Genomic DNA, 15,264 nt, shown 5'->3' on the forward strand with positions numbered 1-15,264 from the left:
GATTTTTAACATGTTCACAACTTATACACAAATTCTGCGTTTTTTTTTTTTTTTTTTAAACAAGGAGGTGCATGAAGAGGACACTAATCCATACACTACAAAGACGGGAATGCCATTTTAGGAAAAAAAAGTATTTTAAATTAATTAAAAAGAGAAAGGACCTGTGTAATCAGCAATCAGTAGTCCAAATGAGTCCATGGGTGGAGAAATGGTGTGTGCCAGGAGTGTCACACATAAGGCTTGAGGGTCAGAAGCAGTGTTGGTCAAGTTACTTGAAAAAAGTAATCAGTAACTAATTACTGATTACTTCCCCAAAAAAGTAATCCCGTTACTTTACTGATTACTTATTTTCAAAAGTAATTAATTACTTAGTTACTTAGTTACTTTTTAAAAACACGATTTACAACCTGAATAGGTGATAAAGCGATAGATCTGTCAGCCCAATTCTACTTTTTCTACATAATCCATCATACAAAATGTAATCAAATGGAAAAGTCTCTTTTTAAAACTTGTTTTATCAGTTTTAATCTTTTAACTTTATGCATCAAGCAAAAATTTAACTATATGCAACATTCTCTGACTGGAAGACATTTGTTTAACATTTAAACTTATTTTCTGCACATTCCAGCACATAAAATATATATATATTTTTTGTGTTTACACTCAGTCTTTCAAATAGATGCAAGTAAAACACAGCAGAAAATAAATTAAGTCAAAGACTAGCGGTCCCGTCGCTTTATTTTCACCTGTAAAGCAGGACTGGGGTAGGCGGAGGTTTACCCTGGTGCAGGTGTGCCGCAGCGGTCAGTGGAAGAATCCGCGAGTTTCTCGGTGAGTTTCCCATTACGTCGTTGCGCACTCGGTGCTTGCTTGGAAGTTTAGGGGGTTTTTTCGCTGTAAAAAGAAGTTTTCTTCCCACGCACAACGGACACTAATGTTTTTGTCACTTTTTATGGAATCAAACTTAAAGTAAGGTCAGTACTTCCACGCTGCACGCTCATACTCTCTCCCGCACTCGACATATTATCCATTGTTGATCTGCACACAGCTGTTGCACTTGCTTACGTCACTGTCATGAGACATTCTAGCAAAAAAAATCACGGTTTTAGTAACGCAGTAACGCAGCGTTCCTACGGGAAAGAAACGGTAATCTAATTACCGTTTTTGCAATAGTAATCCCTTACTTTACTCGTTACTTGAAAAAAGTAATTGGATTACAGCCCATCTCTGGTCAGAAGTATCCTAGCAAAGACTCCAATCCAGCCCACTGGAGGGCTTTGGAACAAGGATGATAAAAAGTTTTGGACTTTTGACTGTATTGTTGTACGTTTTACAGCATTTCACAGATAAAGACCTCCCTCAAACTCAGTTATACTACACAAACCAACAGATGAACAAGTAAATGGCATAAAAGTTCCTGTTTTTTCACTATTTACTTGAAAAAATTTTGAAATTATTTTATTTTTTTTTATTTCTTTTTACAATGAATCCACAGTAAAACCAACAAACCAAAAAAAGAAAAAGAAAAAAAAAACAGGATGTTTACTTATGATTACAGGACAGTCTGTCCAATGAGCTAATAGAACTAATTTTACACAGTAATTTCTTATTATTTCCGCCCAAAGAGTCATGCTGACAGATGTTTTCCATTTATTACAGGAACATTTCTTTGTCATGTAGACAAACTGACATGCTGTTGAAATTGCACTTCTTTCACTTCACTCATAATAAGATATCTCAGGGAATAAATGTGTCGTTAAACATTGTTGCACTGACACAAAGGTGAGTTTCACTCGTCTGGCCCACTTAACATCAAAGTATGTGGCCCACAGTGTAAAATGGTTGACATCCCTGGTGTATGCAATGTTGTTTGGTGTACAAAACCAAACTGGAAAGCATCAAAAACGTGTCACAACGAGGAGAGAGACCCAGCAGCTGAGCTCTGAGGGCTTTTATAAACACGGGTGCACATAAGTGGTCCGCAGGTGCGCATTCGCTGTCAAAATAAAAGACGTGCACCAGATAAGAAGTTGCAATGCGCGTTTGCATACATATAAAAGGCACTGTTTTTGTCCGCTAGAGTGGGATTTTCACGGCATATTCTGCACCACATCTCTGTGCATTCATCATTTGTTTGAAGCCAGCTCACCTCCTGCAACCACTTTTCCGAGAATACGCGCTTCTTTTGCGGTTCGGACTCCTTCTGTCATTTCTTATAGGTGGAGGAACATCAAAGTAATTGCTTAAAGGAGCTTCTTCGACATTTTTAAGAATTCTAAACAAATGTCTGTCCTCCTCCAGAAAATCTTATGTACGCAAACACGGTTGCAACTTCTTATCTGGTGCGCGTCTTTTATTTTGACAGCGAATGCGCACCTGCGGACCACTTATGTGCACCCGTGTTTATAGAGCCCTGGGACATTGGACCCAGCTATTGCCAGTATTGGCTGATTGCAAACAAGCCACACCACCTTCCCAATATCAGCAGATGAGGAAAGCAGGGTGGAGTAGATCATCACACTTAAAACGTAATGCAGTAGGATAATGTTATAACATGTTACTGAACAATTCATAAATGATCCCACACTGACCATATATCTCTTGAAGTAGTTTTTTAACTATTACAATTTTAATCTTAATTATTGTTTTGTTGAGTTAAATAAAGTTTGATAATACTTCCACCTGTCCCCTTTATTCCTCTTTGGCTCTGACCTCTGAGAAGGAGAGTACTAATTTTTCCAGACTTCAGCGAGGTAGAGAGCAGATTTGTGTTGGTGTTGCGCTGGACTTTCCTAAGAGCTGTTATTTCATAGGTGGTTGAATTTGATAAGGGCCTTACACTTCTGTCAGCTCCTCATTGACAGCTTGATAACTATTGTCTGCTCTCTTCCTGTTTTGTCACCTCCATTTCTCTTCTTTTTAAATTCACCGTCCAACCTCTCTCACACACTCGCTCTCTTTCTCTTTTTGCTCTATCCTGTCATTCTTTGCATCTATGCTGTTGTTCTTTCACTTCTAACTTTTCTCCTTCATTTTACGAGACCTTTTCTTTTTTTTCCACCACTCTGCCCTATCTAGTGGTTCTGTTGGACACCACAACGGTACTGGGAGAACTGGACTGGAAGACTTATCCTGTCAATGGGGTGAGTGACCCTGGTATTTCTTGAATTAAGGCTATTAACTGTTTAAGGTTTTTATTGATCAAAAAAAACTTCTGATACCCCCCTCCTTTTTTTTTTTTTACATGGTAGACCAATGATGGCTACAATTTGAACCTCTCTTGTCCAAAATCGAATACTTGAGCCACAGCAGACTAGATTTTCTTGCATTTGAGTCAAATGAAGACAGGAGACAAGATCTTGTGTCTTATTAAAAAAAATCCTGTGGGCATCAGGCGGCGTGTTTTATACGGCAGCCTTCCTGACAGCAGTTAGAGCAATGTGACATCCACTGAAGAATGATATGGTGACTTGTGGGGAGCACAAAACACAGCACAGCAGGGGTTAAGAACATATACTAAGTTTGCCCCTAGAGGAAGGTTGACTCAGAGGCAACAAGTGGATGCTGGGTTTGGAGGTGGACAGCAAGTGACAGCGTAGCTCGCAGGTCAGCCGTGTGGCAGATGTCATGCAGGAGCGCACAGTACACCACCTATATGAGAAGGGTGTACTGGACATACACACACAGCTACAACATTAAAACCACTGACAGGTGAAGTGTACAACACTGATAATCTCATTAAAGTGCGATATTGTGCTGCAAACCATGGCTCTGACATTTATGCGGATGAACCCATCACACTAAAACCACTGGACTAGAGCTTTGTTAGTCCCCCAACGACATTGGATGAGCGCATGGGTAGAAGCAGTAAGAATGTAACTGAATGCATTTACTTAAGTACTTGTTTAATGTACATGCTCTTTAAAAAAAAAAAAACATTCACATGTTATTCCTTTTGCTTTTGTTATTGTTTTTTTAAGATTAATTGCATAGTTATAGATCAAGCTACCTACCAATCGGCAATTAAAATCATCAACAGCTGCAACATTAAAGAGATGTTCACTCTTTAACGTATTTAATCAAAAATGATGCTCCAATGATATCATGTATATGATTCTGAAAAGGAGCATGTTTACTTCATGTACTTTAAATATATTTTAATTATACAATCTGTGCATTTTTAATACAATAATTATTTAAATAAAAAAATCTAAGTACTCTTTCTTTCTGCAATTCTGCTTTTTGAATAAACACCTCATTTTAAAAAAATCCTGGCAAATCCAGACAATATGATTTCCAGACTTCTGAAGGCTGTCTAGCCATTATTAGTAGTAATGATAATACTAATAATAAATATTATGTGTGAATTTTGCTGCTGGGATGGAAAAATCAACACACTTTAAAGAAAATCAGTATACATGAGAGCTGTGTTTGCATCAGCAGTATGGTTGATGCAAACACAGCAGCCGTTTCTGTAGGCAGCTTTTCAAAACTCGCTGTGCTCATTTCACACGTCTGAGCTGGTTTGGAGAAAGCAGAATGTGTGTACCAGTTTTCTCAAAAAGAAACAGGGATACTGTTACGCACAGAAATCTGATCCATCCTCAGGATTTCTGATTACTGTGTGGGTGTGCACATCTGCGACTTAAGTGATACAGGAATATCATTACATCGCATTCATTTGCTTCTATTCAAAGAAGCTTCCACAGGGGAAAAAGCAGTTTCACTCAAAACTGGAAGTGTAACCCTTTAATCAGATAACTCAAAGTACCTTCAGTGCATTTAAAGAAATAAACTTAGTGCAGTTCGGTCTATATATTATTGAACGCAGGCATAATTTAAAAGTTTAAAGTGCAGACTATCAGCTTCAGTTTGAGGGGCAAAGGAATTACAGCCATTATTAAACAGCTCCCCTATTTTCAGCTTTTGTCTTTTTGGAAAGTCTGATCTGTCTTTTCTGCTAGGGAGAGCAGTCATTAGTTTAGTGAACTTTCTGTATTTCCTTTATGACAGACTTGAATAATGGCGTACATACCATTGAAAAGATCCTGCGATCATCACTGTTTTTTTTCTGTGGCTGTCTTTTCATGTTGCTCTGATCACCCATATTTTTTTTCCCCTCAAAATATGCTAAATTGCTAATTTGGCCACTCCACATTGTTCTGCTTTCTCTCTCTAATGGATTTGTGTTGTTCCTGCAGTCTAAATAGGGACAGTTTTACTTGCACTGAGGTCTCCTCTGACCACATGTTGATTAACAGAAACACCTCTCAGAACAAATAAACACACTTTGAATCATCTACAGACCTCTTAACGGCTTAATTTATGCTCAAATAATGAAGGAATAGTCAGCACCTGTCTGAGAAACAGCTTTTGAGTCAGCTATCCAATTACACTGCCTATAAAAAAAGAGAGACTGCATATAAAAATAGCTTTATTTCCCCAACTGTTAATGCAGTTAGCAACACAACAAATACATTTAAGTTAGAGCTAAAATGCGAAACGTGTTTCAGCATCAAAAAAATATAAGGACCCTATGATTTCCCTATAGCTGTTTAGATGTCTTGTACAACATAACTTAAGAGCAGGTGCATCGTGAGCCAGTCCATCAAGAAATAAGTACAGGTCTGCTGAAAAGTAGACGTCCATTCTCAAATACATGGTCAATGAGCAGCTCTCCTCTGACCCACTTCCACTTCGTACCAAACTCTCTTGATTTATCAAATAAATGAAAAGACAAACTTCAAAATAATAAATAAATTGGTGTCGTCCTGCAGTTAAAAATCACAGGACAGCTGCTAAAGACTAAATACTCAAGTATTACACTATTAAAGCTTCATATATAACATTATTATTTATACCTCGTAACTATGAGTAAGTAAACATGTAGAAGTCCACTCTTCCTTTGATTGTATTTATTTATGCAATTAGATATTAATTAGGTACACCTGCTGCTCAAATGGTTTAAGCAAATATCTAATCAGCCAATCACATCGCGTTCATTAAAATTTAGGCATGTAGCGATAGTCAAGATGACGTGCTGAAGTTCAAACTGAGCATCACAATGGGGAAGAAAGGTTTAAGTGACTTTGTACATGGCATGGTTGCTGGTGCTAGACAGGCTGTCTGAGTATTTCAGAAACTGCTAATCTACTGGGATTTCCCCACACAACCATCTCCAGGGTTTACAGCGAATGGCAAGAAAAAGAGGAAATATTCAGTGAGCAGCAGTTTTCTGGCTCAGAGGTCAGAGGAGAAGCAAGACTGCTTCAAGTTGATAGGAAGGTAACAGTAACTAGAATAACCAATTGTTATATGCAGAATACCATCTCTGTTCTCTGCACAATAAAATAAACCTTAAAGAAGATGGGCTACACCAGCAGAAGACCATTTTTGGAGGCACATTCAGGTAGTTGTGTCAGATTTTGGCTTAAACATCACAAATGCATGGAGCCACTCTGCCTTGTATCATACAATTCAGGCTGATGGCGATGTTGTAAAGCTGTGGAGGATATTTACTTGGCACACTTAGGGTCCCTTAGCACCAACTGAGCATTGTTTAAATGCCACAGGCTGCCTGAGTATTGTTTATCATTTTTCTAATAGTGGCTTCCAGCAGGATAAAACACCATGTCACAAAGCTCTAATCATCTCAGACTGGTTTTTATGAACATGACAATGAGTTCACTGTGTTCCACAGTCACCAGCTCTCAATCCAGCAGAGCAGACTGGAAAACGGTAGAATGAAAGATTTGCATCATGGATGTGTTGCTGACAAATCTGCAGCAACTGTGTGATGCTGTCATGTCAACATGGACAAAAATCTCTGAGGAATGATTCCAGCGCCTTGTTGAATCTGTGTCGTGAAGAATTAAAGCAGTTCTAAAGGGCAAAAGGGGATCTTACCCAATAACAGTTTGGCATATCCAATGAAGTGTCCAGGGAGTGTGAGCACTGCATTGTTCACGTTTGTTATGTGTATCTAATTCTCTCACGTATGTTGATTATTAAACCACATTTATCTACTATAAAACAATACATTTGAATTTAGTAAAACAGCACTTTGAAGCTGAGACCATTTGTGAAATACTGAAGATGCGATTAACCAACCTCCTGAAGCCCAGAGATCTTAATTTGACACAGTCTGGTTTTCTCGGCTTTTGTTGTTTATAGAACATATGCGACAACATTTATATGCAATGAATACAGATTCAAACAAGCCATTAAAATATCTAGAGATTAAACTAATTTAATTGCAGTATATGATTCTTTTAGGTCTGAGCCTGAAGGAGAAGCGCTGCTGTAGATTTCATTCTTACAAATATTTCATCGGGGACTGAGCAACCATCAGCAGCAACAATAATTTTTTCATGACTTCGTGTCTAATTCGAGACACAAAGTGGTTGTGGGGTGGGGGCTGTTTGTGCTTTCAGGCTATTATTAAAAGTGTAATAAATCCTTTGGAGCAAAACCAATAAATAGCAGCAAAAGGCTGCGATATTTTCAGGGCCAAATACCAATATTGAAAAAGCTTCTCCTCCCTTGCACACAGCCTAAACAGCGTTTTTGCTATGGGGACCAGCAATGCCATTAATTGGTTGAACAAAAACACAGCAAAACTCCACCACCTAGATTCATATCAAATCAATAATTCATCAAAACTACAGAGATTTAATGACATTTTCATAACACCACTCTCTCCTTTCCCTTTAGTCTGACAATGACAAATTGCCTTGTTTTAATCAAAACCTCAAATCTCTTAGCCAGGTTGAGTGCCGCCTCCGTTGTTTTTAATACAATGCTATCTGTCTGTGCAGTGTTGTTGTGCGCATGTGTGCATGTGTCATTTATCTTAATGTTTCAGCACCTATGAACATGAACTATTTATTCTCTGATTTTCACCTTAAGGGAAACTCCAGATTAACTTTTATTTCTGACTTTGTGCAATAATTACATAAATTCCTGTTGATGTGTTACTAAAACATGGATGGTTTTCCAAAAATAAAAACATTGCATGTGATAACCAAAAACTGCTGCCCCATCTTGACAATCATTAAATTATCTTTCCTTGTTAACAGCTAAGGAATACCAGCTAACCTGCTCCTTTATTTGGAGAGAATATGATGGCAGTCATCACAGCTGCCAATACCAAAATATCCTTGGAAGTGAGCTGAAGTGAAAATGGCCAAAAGTGACTCATTATTTGCACTGGCAAAAAAAAAAGAAAGAAAAATCCTCGGGGGCATTTAGATGCTTGAGTCCAAGATACAAACCCAGCCAGAAGTTTAAATCAGTTCTGCACTTCCTTCCATGGTGCAGCCATTGCCTATGCTGGCTAAAGCTGGGATAACTGCAGGCTATGTATTATTTTTGGTTTTCATATTTGGTTAAAATCGGCTTCTTTGGATTTCTTATGATTTTGTTTTTTTTGTTATACTTTTTAAAAAAAAAATAATTTACACTGTTTCTGCTAACTTTCCTTTGTCACTACATTCTGGGGCTCCCTGTCTGTCTTTAAGTTACTTTTTGTTTTATTTATTTGTGTAGTTTTTTGTTGGTTTTTTTACACTTCCTCTCCTTGTCTTATTCCCACCTCTAATTTCCTAATAGTTCCTGCCTATTAGTTCCCATATGCAGTCTTATGTCTCTCTTATCAGGTAGTTTCACAATTTGCTTCCCACTTGTCTGCCCTTGAGTTTCTCAAATTCTTCCATTACCTTTAATCTTTTTTGTCTTTCTGTTCTTTTATAAACGTTTTTTTGGTTGTACCCAATTGGCTTCTTCTCTGCAGTGACTCAAATAGTTGTCCTTTATTTATTCATTATTTAGTATCCTTCTTCTGTCTTTTTAACTTTGAAACAGATATACAGAAATATTGTGGAAAAAATGAAGGAATAAATACTCACCCTAGTGGAGGCATTTCAAACACCTTTTTTATAAAGAAAAAACAAAAGCCTACACTTTAGATACATTTTCAGTTTGTTCCTGTATTATTCTTAGTGTAGCAGTCATGGAGGTGGACCCAAATGTGGACTATTAAGGCAACAGGATAAACTGAAAAGATGCCTTTATTTAAACTGACAGAAAAGTCCAAAAACCCAACTAAAAACATCACAACATAAAAGACTCTAACAATTTTGGTAGCAAAAACATACAGAAGTAAAATAAGACACTGTGAGAAGGACTGAGAGAAAAACACCTCTATATATACACAAGAGAGCAATTAGAAGAAGTGAACACAGCTGGGGTGAAATGAAACACAGGTGAAGAGAATCTAGATAACGAGACAAGGAGGAAATAAAGTTCAACAAAGCACAAGAGACAAAGGAGTACCAAAATAAAGCAGGAAGTAACAAATGGGGGTGGGGGGCAAAGACTTAACAAGGGTACTGGGGGGATACACTAGACTGAAACACAAAGAATTAAATGTAAATCAATACTGAAGATGTAGACAGAACCAAGAATTCAAAAGTAACAAGAACTAAAGAATAAAACCCCAAAGGAACTATAAACTTTCTAAAACTCAAAACACAGGGACCCATGACTATGACAGAATTCTGTCTAAAAGTCTGGTAAGGTAGCCAAAGATCAATAAACTTGTTCTTATCATAAAGAAAAGATGTTTAGAGCATCTGAAATACTGCTATAAGTTGCATTCACTTTATTACTCCTCTACAGCACAGTGTTGCCCTGGGAAAAGAGATTTTAAAGACTCGTGCTCAGTACATATGAACTTAAACTATGCCAAGAGTGTTTGAAAAAGCATCAAACTCATACATGAGTTAATTATTTTCTCTATTATTATGTTTTGTTTTGTTTTTTACTATTGTTGCACAACATTGCCTCTAGGTAACTAAAAATATCTTGGAGAAGGGGTGTCTGAAATATACATTTTTTGTTTTGGCAATAAAATGGCCCAAAGTGAGTCAATAATTGATGTTGAATCATTTTCAGCATGTACCATCAAATTGTGTGCAGAAGAGGGCTTTAGGTATATATCCTAGGACAGCAGAGGCTATTTGAGTACAGTGAGCTCATTGTCATGTTCGAGAAACCAGTTTGAGGTGATTTGAACTTTGTGATATGGAAGCAGCCATCAGAATATGGACACACTGTATCTGATGATCATAAAGAGACGGTTGTCAGTTGGTACTGAGGGGTTCAAAGTGTGCCAAGAAAATATCCCGCACACCATTACCCCAACAACAGTCTGAACTGTTGATATAAGGCAAGATAGATCTCTTCTTGCATATTGTTTATGCTAAATTCTAACCTTACCTTCCAAATGTTGCAGCAGAAATCAATACCTATCAGACCACTCTTCTGTTGTCTAAGTTTGTGAACTGCCCATATGAATTGCAGTGTCAGGTTTCTGTGTACTGCTGTAGCAAATCTGCTTTAAGATTTGACATGTTGTTCATTCAGACATGCTTTTCTGCATACCTTGGTTGTAACATTTGGTTATCTGAGTTACCGTTACAGGTCGAAGCAAAGACCTGCCACCAGTAGGTCAACCATTACTCAAACCAGTCCATCTGGCACCAACAACCATGTTCAAAGTCACTTAAATCACATTTCTTCCTCACCCTGATGTTTGATTTAAACAGACACTGAGTTTCTGCTATTTGGTTCACTGATTAGATACTTGTATTAATGAGAAGCTGGAACAGTTTTACCCAAGGAAGTGGTAAAACTTCCTTGTTTGTTGTTCGTTTCTTCAGTGATTCAAGAGGTTTTGTCAGCATTAACTTCTTGTTCCACTGCTTTTATGACTTTGTACACTCTGTTTTCTCACAAAGTTTGCCATCACTGACTTAAATAATTACATAAGCCATATGTTGGCAAGGAAAGGTCCAGATCTACTTCTAATTGAGGACATTAAATAGAAATAAATCTGCAACGAATGTTTAATTTTCCAGCTTAATTAAGTGCTTAACGACTTAGTTGGCTCTAAAAAAAAATATGCTGCCAAAGGTGAGGTTCACTTCACCATTTGTAAAAAAAAAAAACCTTTCTTCTCATGCATGTAAGCCTGGTCTTTGTCCAGCCATCAGCTGATTTGAAAGATGATGTTTGTATCTGCAAGGCAAAAGTTCCATCTGAAGCAAGCTGTCAAATTTCTGTCAAGAGCTCAGTACATAAACTGCTGGAAGCAAAAAGAAAGAAAGAAAGAAAAAAAAACCAACATAGCAAGTTTTCCATTCTGAACATCTCTGCAAAATAAAATTGTTTTTCAGCTACTTCTCAAGCAGTTGCAGCGAGAGCTAAAGTGTGTCGTAATGCATCATTGGTGTGTCAAAGCAGGAAGCGAACACTACTTAACCGAAAAAATAGGAATAGTTCGTCAGGCATCGTCCGGACAGGCTTTGGAAAGGATATATTGGGATATACACCAAGCCCCAGCCTCACCCACTGATTCATGTTGTGCACAGCAGCTCTCATAAAAACACCTCCCAGCAGTTGGAACCCCTGGGGTGGTGCTAGTAGGTGCCTAAGACTGCATCTAACAGCAGCACATCCTGTGGGCATTTTGGATGGTGGGGTGGAGACTCCATTGTTCAGATATGGGGAGTTTGGAGGCTGGATAGCATTCTCACTTACTGATGTTCCTTGAGCCAGTCCTGAATACCATCCTGCTGGGCAGGCCAAAGGAGTAACATGGAAATGGGTAGTATGCTGAGTTTGCAGTAATTTTTAGGTTGTACAAGTTAAGGTAACATCAACATGAATGCTATTACCCAGGGTTTCCTGGCTATTCACTTCACATGCCTTTGGTTTTATTGTGGCTGATCCGTGTACATGCACAAACTGTGCAGCTAAACTGACCTGCGGGGCTGTCCTCACTGAGGTGTCCTCATTCAGATAAAGTATCATCAATAAAATGTTGCGTTCAAACACCTGCACCGACAACATCCAAGTTGAACTGCTTGTTTTCTCTTTAAAAAAACATATCATCATTTAAAAACTGGATCTTTATGTGATGATATTATGAATCACTCAGGTAATCTTTGTCTAAATCTTTTTCACAGCACTGCATATTTTTATATTTGTTAATTTTAAGAGAATTGATAGCAAGAACATTTTAAAACATTATGAGCTGTTCAGCTGCACAGTCCCGATAAACATTATTAATTCCTATGGATGTAATTGAGCAGAACTATTTCTAAAGGTACATCAACCACAACCCCAAAACTCTTGAATACATTGATATGGCCACCATACTAAATTCATGTAAACTGAGCAGGTGCTATGTGCCTGTCTGTCTCAAGCCTGAACAGGTACTGCGATTCTTGCTATAAATAGTGATGAAGTATTACATGGTGTTTTCCATCCTCCTCTGTCCTTCTGATAACTATCTGTATGCAGATTGGAGGCGCTGGAGTTGGAGAAGGTGTATCTGGAGGACTAAAAGTCAGCCACATGTGTAATAGTTGCAGGTCTTTTAGCATCAAGCTGGATGTGATGACAATAAATGTGATTTCAGTTGTATTTCATATTAAGCGAGAGCATTTTTAATGAAATCAAATGCCGTAGCCCCAAACTAAGTATCAGTATTTCATTGTATGGTCCGCCTCACTACTAAGCCAGCAGCAAGCGTTTTTATGAGGCAATTGTTGTATTGCTCCCTCACACTGCAACATTACTATGAGTTCGGTACATTAATTAGATCTACACTTTGTACACAAAACCTACTTTCTGCATTCCACAGTCTGCTAAGCTTTGGACTAATAGGCAGAGCGATTAGTAGGTGCATATCTGATTGCCTCGGAGAGCGTGGGTTGCAGCTCATCTTTCAAACTCAGGGTTTGCATTTTTGTTTTCCCTGCACTGAACCATGCCACATCCCAAGGGTGCATTTTAGAACACTGAGGCACACGGAGTGACAAATCACCATTTTCTCTCGTTTGTATGCATAATGGAACTCCAATTACTTAATGCTGATCTTATGCAAACCAGAAAGTCTGCTTCTTGTAATAAGATACTCAGTTTCTGTTTTAAGCTTTGTAAGGAGGGCAATGTAATGAGGATATACAGAGCACCGTGTATGGTGAAGAAACTTCCCTGACTTTGTCTTTACGTCTGCTCAAAATCTTTTAAGTGACTGATTCAGTGGCATGTGGCACAAGTCCTGCAGAGGCCTTGCAACTGGATGCAGTCGAAGCATTACTGGAAATTTGTGAATTTTGGATTTTTCCTGAGTAAATACATATTGTTTTTATTTTTTAGGTCATATTCATGCAAACGTAACAAACAGGGTATGTCTGTGAATCATTAAACATCTTAATATTACCTCAGAGTCCCCTTATAAAATTACAAGCACAACATATTTGGGAGGCCAGAGGTCCAAATGAAAGAGGGAGTGAATATGATTGATTAATCGTTTGGCCCATGAGTGTCACATAGAGCTTATTTAGATGGCTTAATTAATAGAAGATTAATTGCTTCTGCACACTCCAGTCAAGGTTAAAGTATTGTTTAATTATTTATATTTGAGAACACTTAATCTGTGACTTGCCTGTGTGTGTGGATATGTGTGAGTGTGTTTTAAAATGTATGCATATCAAATTCTCAACACAGGAGCACTGCATATTACTTCTTTTTTCTTTTTGAACACCCCATTTTGTGGATGTCACAGATACAGTTTTACATAATGACGAAGTGTGAAATCAATAACCAGCCACAGAGTGTTTTCAGTGTAGACACTTGGGCTTTCTCACGATCGCCACGCTCTGGTCTGTGACCTGGAAATAATAGTGTGCAATCATGGAGGAAGCTTCAGCCCCGCCACCCTTTGAAGAAGAGGCAGAGGAGGCTTCCAGAGTGAGGCTTATTGGATAGTGACTCCCTTGCAGTCGAAATCTGTGTAGAAGTGCTGTCCAAATTCAGGGATTTCTGCAAAGCCTGTATTTCCAATCCAGAACCATTGTATCTGGCCAACATGAAATGCCCTATTTTGTAGAATTCTTCAACTCTCGCATATATTTGCATTTTCTCTTATCTAGGAGATACAGTAAAGTCCCCACTATTCCATAAGGCATGCATAAAGCCACTTGTTTTTGTCTCCCTTCTGATAGGACCCACAGTAAGGTATTGTTGTCAGGAGACACTGGTCACTGTTGAGAAATTAAAAAAAATCTAAACCTTTCATGATATGACAGTATTTATTAACAGAAAGTCTTTAATACAGTGCTAAGATGAGGCTTGTCAAACGCTTCACCTTTGTATTGGTTTTTGTCTGTGCCATGAATACATTTTATGAAACAGACAAGTGTAAAAGATAGAGACAGAAAGAAGACAGAGATAATGTTCAACAGTGCAGATCTGAAGTGCAGTGCAATGCAAAAGTTTCCAGGGTTCTTAGGGTTCTGATGTTTGTATGGAGGAGTTCGGGAGAGGGCTACAACACTGAATGTGTACAATGTGCCAGTGGTTTTGAGGATGTTGTCAAAAATGATGGAATTATGAATGAGGAAATGTACCATCAGATTTTGATTCACCGTCTAGAAAAAGGTTTGTCTGCCAATGACAGACAATCAAAACAAACTGCCAAAGCAGCAAAAGAAACTGAGGACTATGCTCTCGAGAGCCCAGACCTCAACATCATTGAAGGAAAACAGAACAAAGGGCAAAATCCAAATAAAGAGCGTTGAATGTCCTTCAAGAAGCCTGGAAAACTATTCCAAATAACTGCACCTATTTTCCATGTGCTTGCAAAATATCTAGACCAGGGGTCTGCAACCTTTTACACCCAAAGAGCCACTTGGACCCGGTTTCCACGCAAAAGAAAACACTGGGAGCCGCAAATACTTTTTGAAATCTAAAATGAAGATAACACTGTATATATTGTTTTTTTTACCTTTATGCTTTGTGTGAACAACTAAAGTAAGTAAGTAAAGTTTATTTATTAAGCGCTTTTCACAGACAGGCAGTCACAAAGCGCTGTACACAAATATTAAAATAAACAATACAATCAATAGACATTATACACAATGTAAAAGATCAAATGTAAATAATGTAAAGAATATAAAATACGTAGATTAACAAAAGGCTTGTTTGAAAAGAAAAGTTTTTAACTGCTTTTTAAAAGAATCCACAGAGCAACTAAGGTGTGTTGCTTATGAAATCCATGAAGTGCTACAGAGAAAATTACATTTTATTTATGTAATTAACACATTTTGAACTCTTAAAGAAATATAACAAAAGGAAAGAACCCAGCTGAACTAAAATGATCCAGCAAACAAAAACTGTTGTGAGCCACCACCC

General features: G+C 37.9%; 1 protein-coding gene across 5 annotated transcripts in view; it reads left to right on the forward strand.

Annotated features, from left to right (window-relative positions):
* Positions 1-15,264, forward strand: part of LOC120721315 (ephrin type-A receptor 6-like) — an 80,874-nt gene that overhangs the window by 16,303 nt on the left and 49,307 nt on the right. For 4 of the 5 annotated variants that reach the window (XM_040011561.1, XM_040011556.1, XM_040011557.1 and 1 more), the window contains one exon: positions 3,079-3,143. The exons of the other annotated variant lie outside the window; for it this stretch is intronic. In XM_040011561.1, coding sequence (XP_039867495.1) covers positions 3,079-3,143 — 65 coding nt within the window. The remainder of the gene's footprint in view (positions 1-3,078; positions 3,144-15,264) is intronic. 5 annotated transcript variants of the gene reach the window in all.

This window comes from Simochromis diagramma, unplaced genomic scaffold, assembly GCF_900408965.1.
Source record: "Simochromis diagramma unplaced genomic scaffold, fSimDia1.1 OVJJ01000603.1, whole genome shotgun sequence".
NCBI classification, from domain to species: domain Eukaryota; kingdom Metazoa; phylum Chordata; class Actinopteri; order Cichliformes; family Cichlidae; genus Simochromis; species Simochromis diagramma.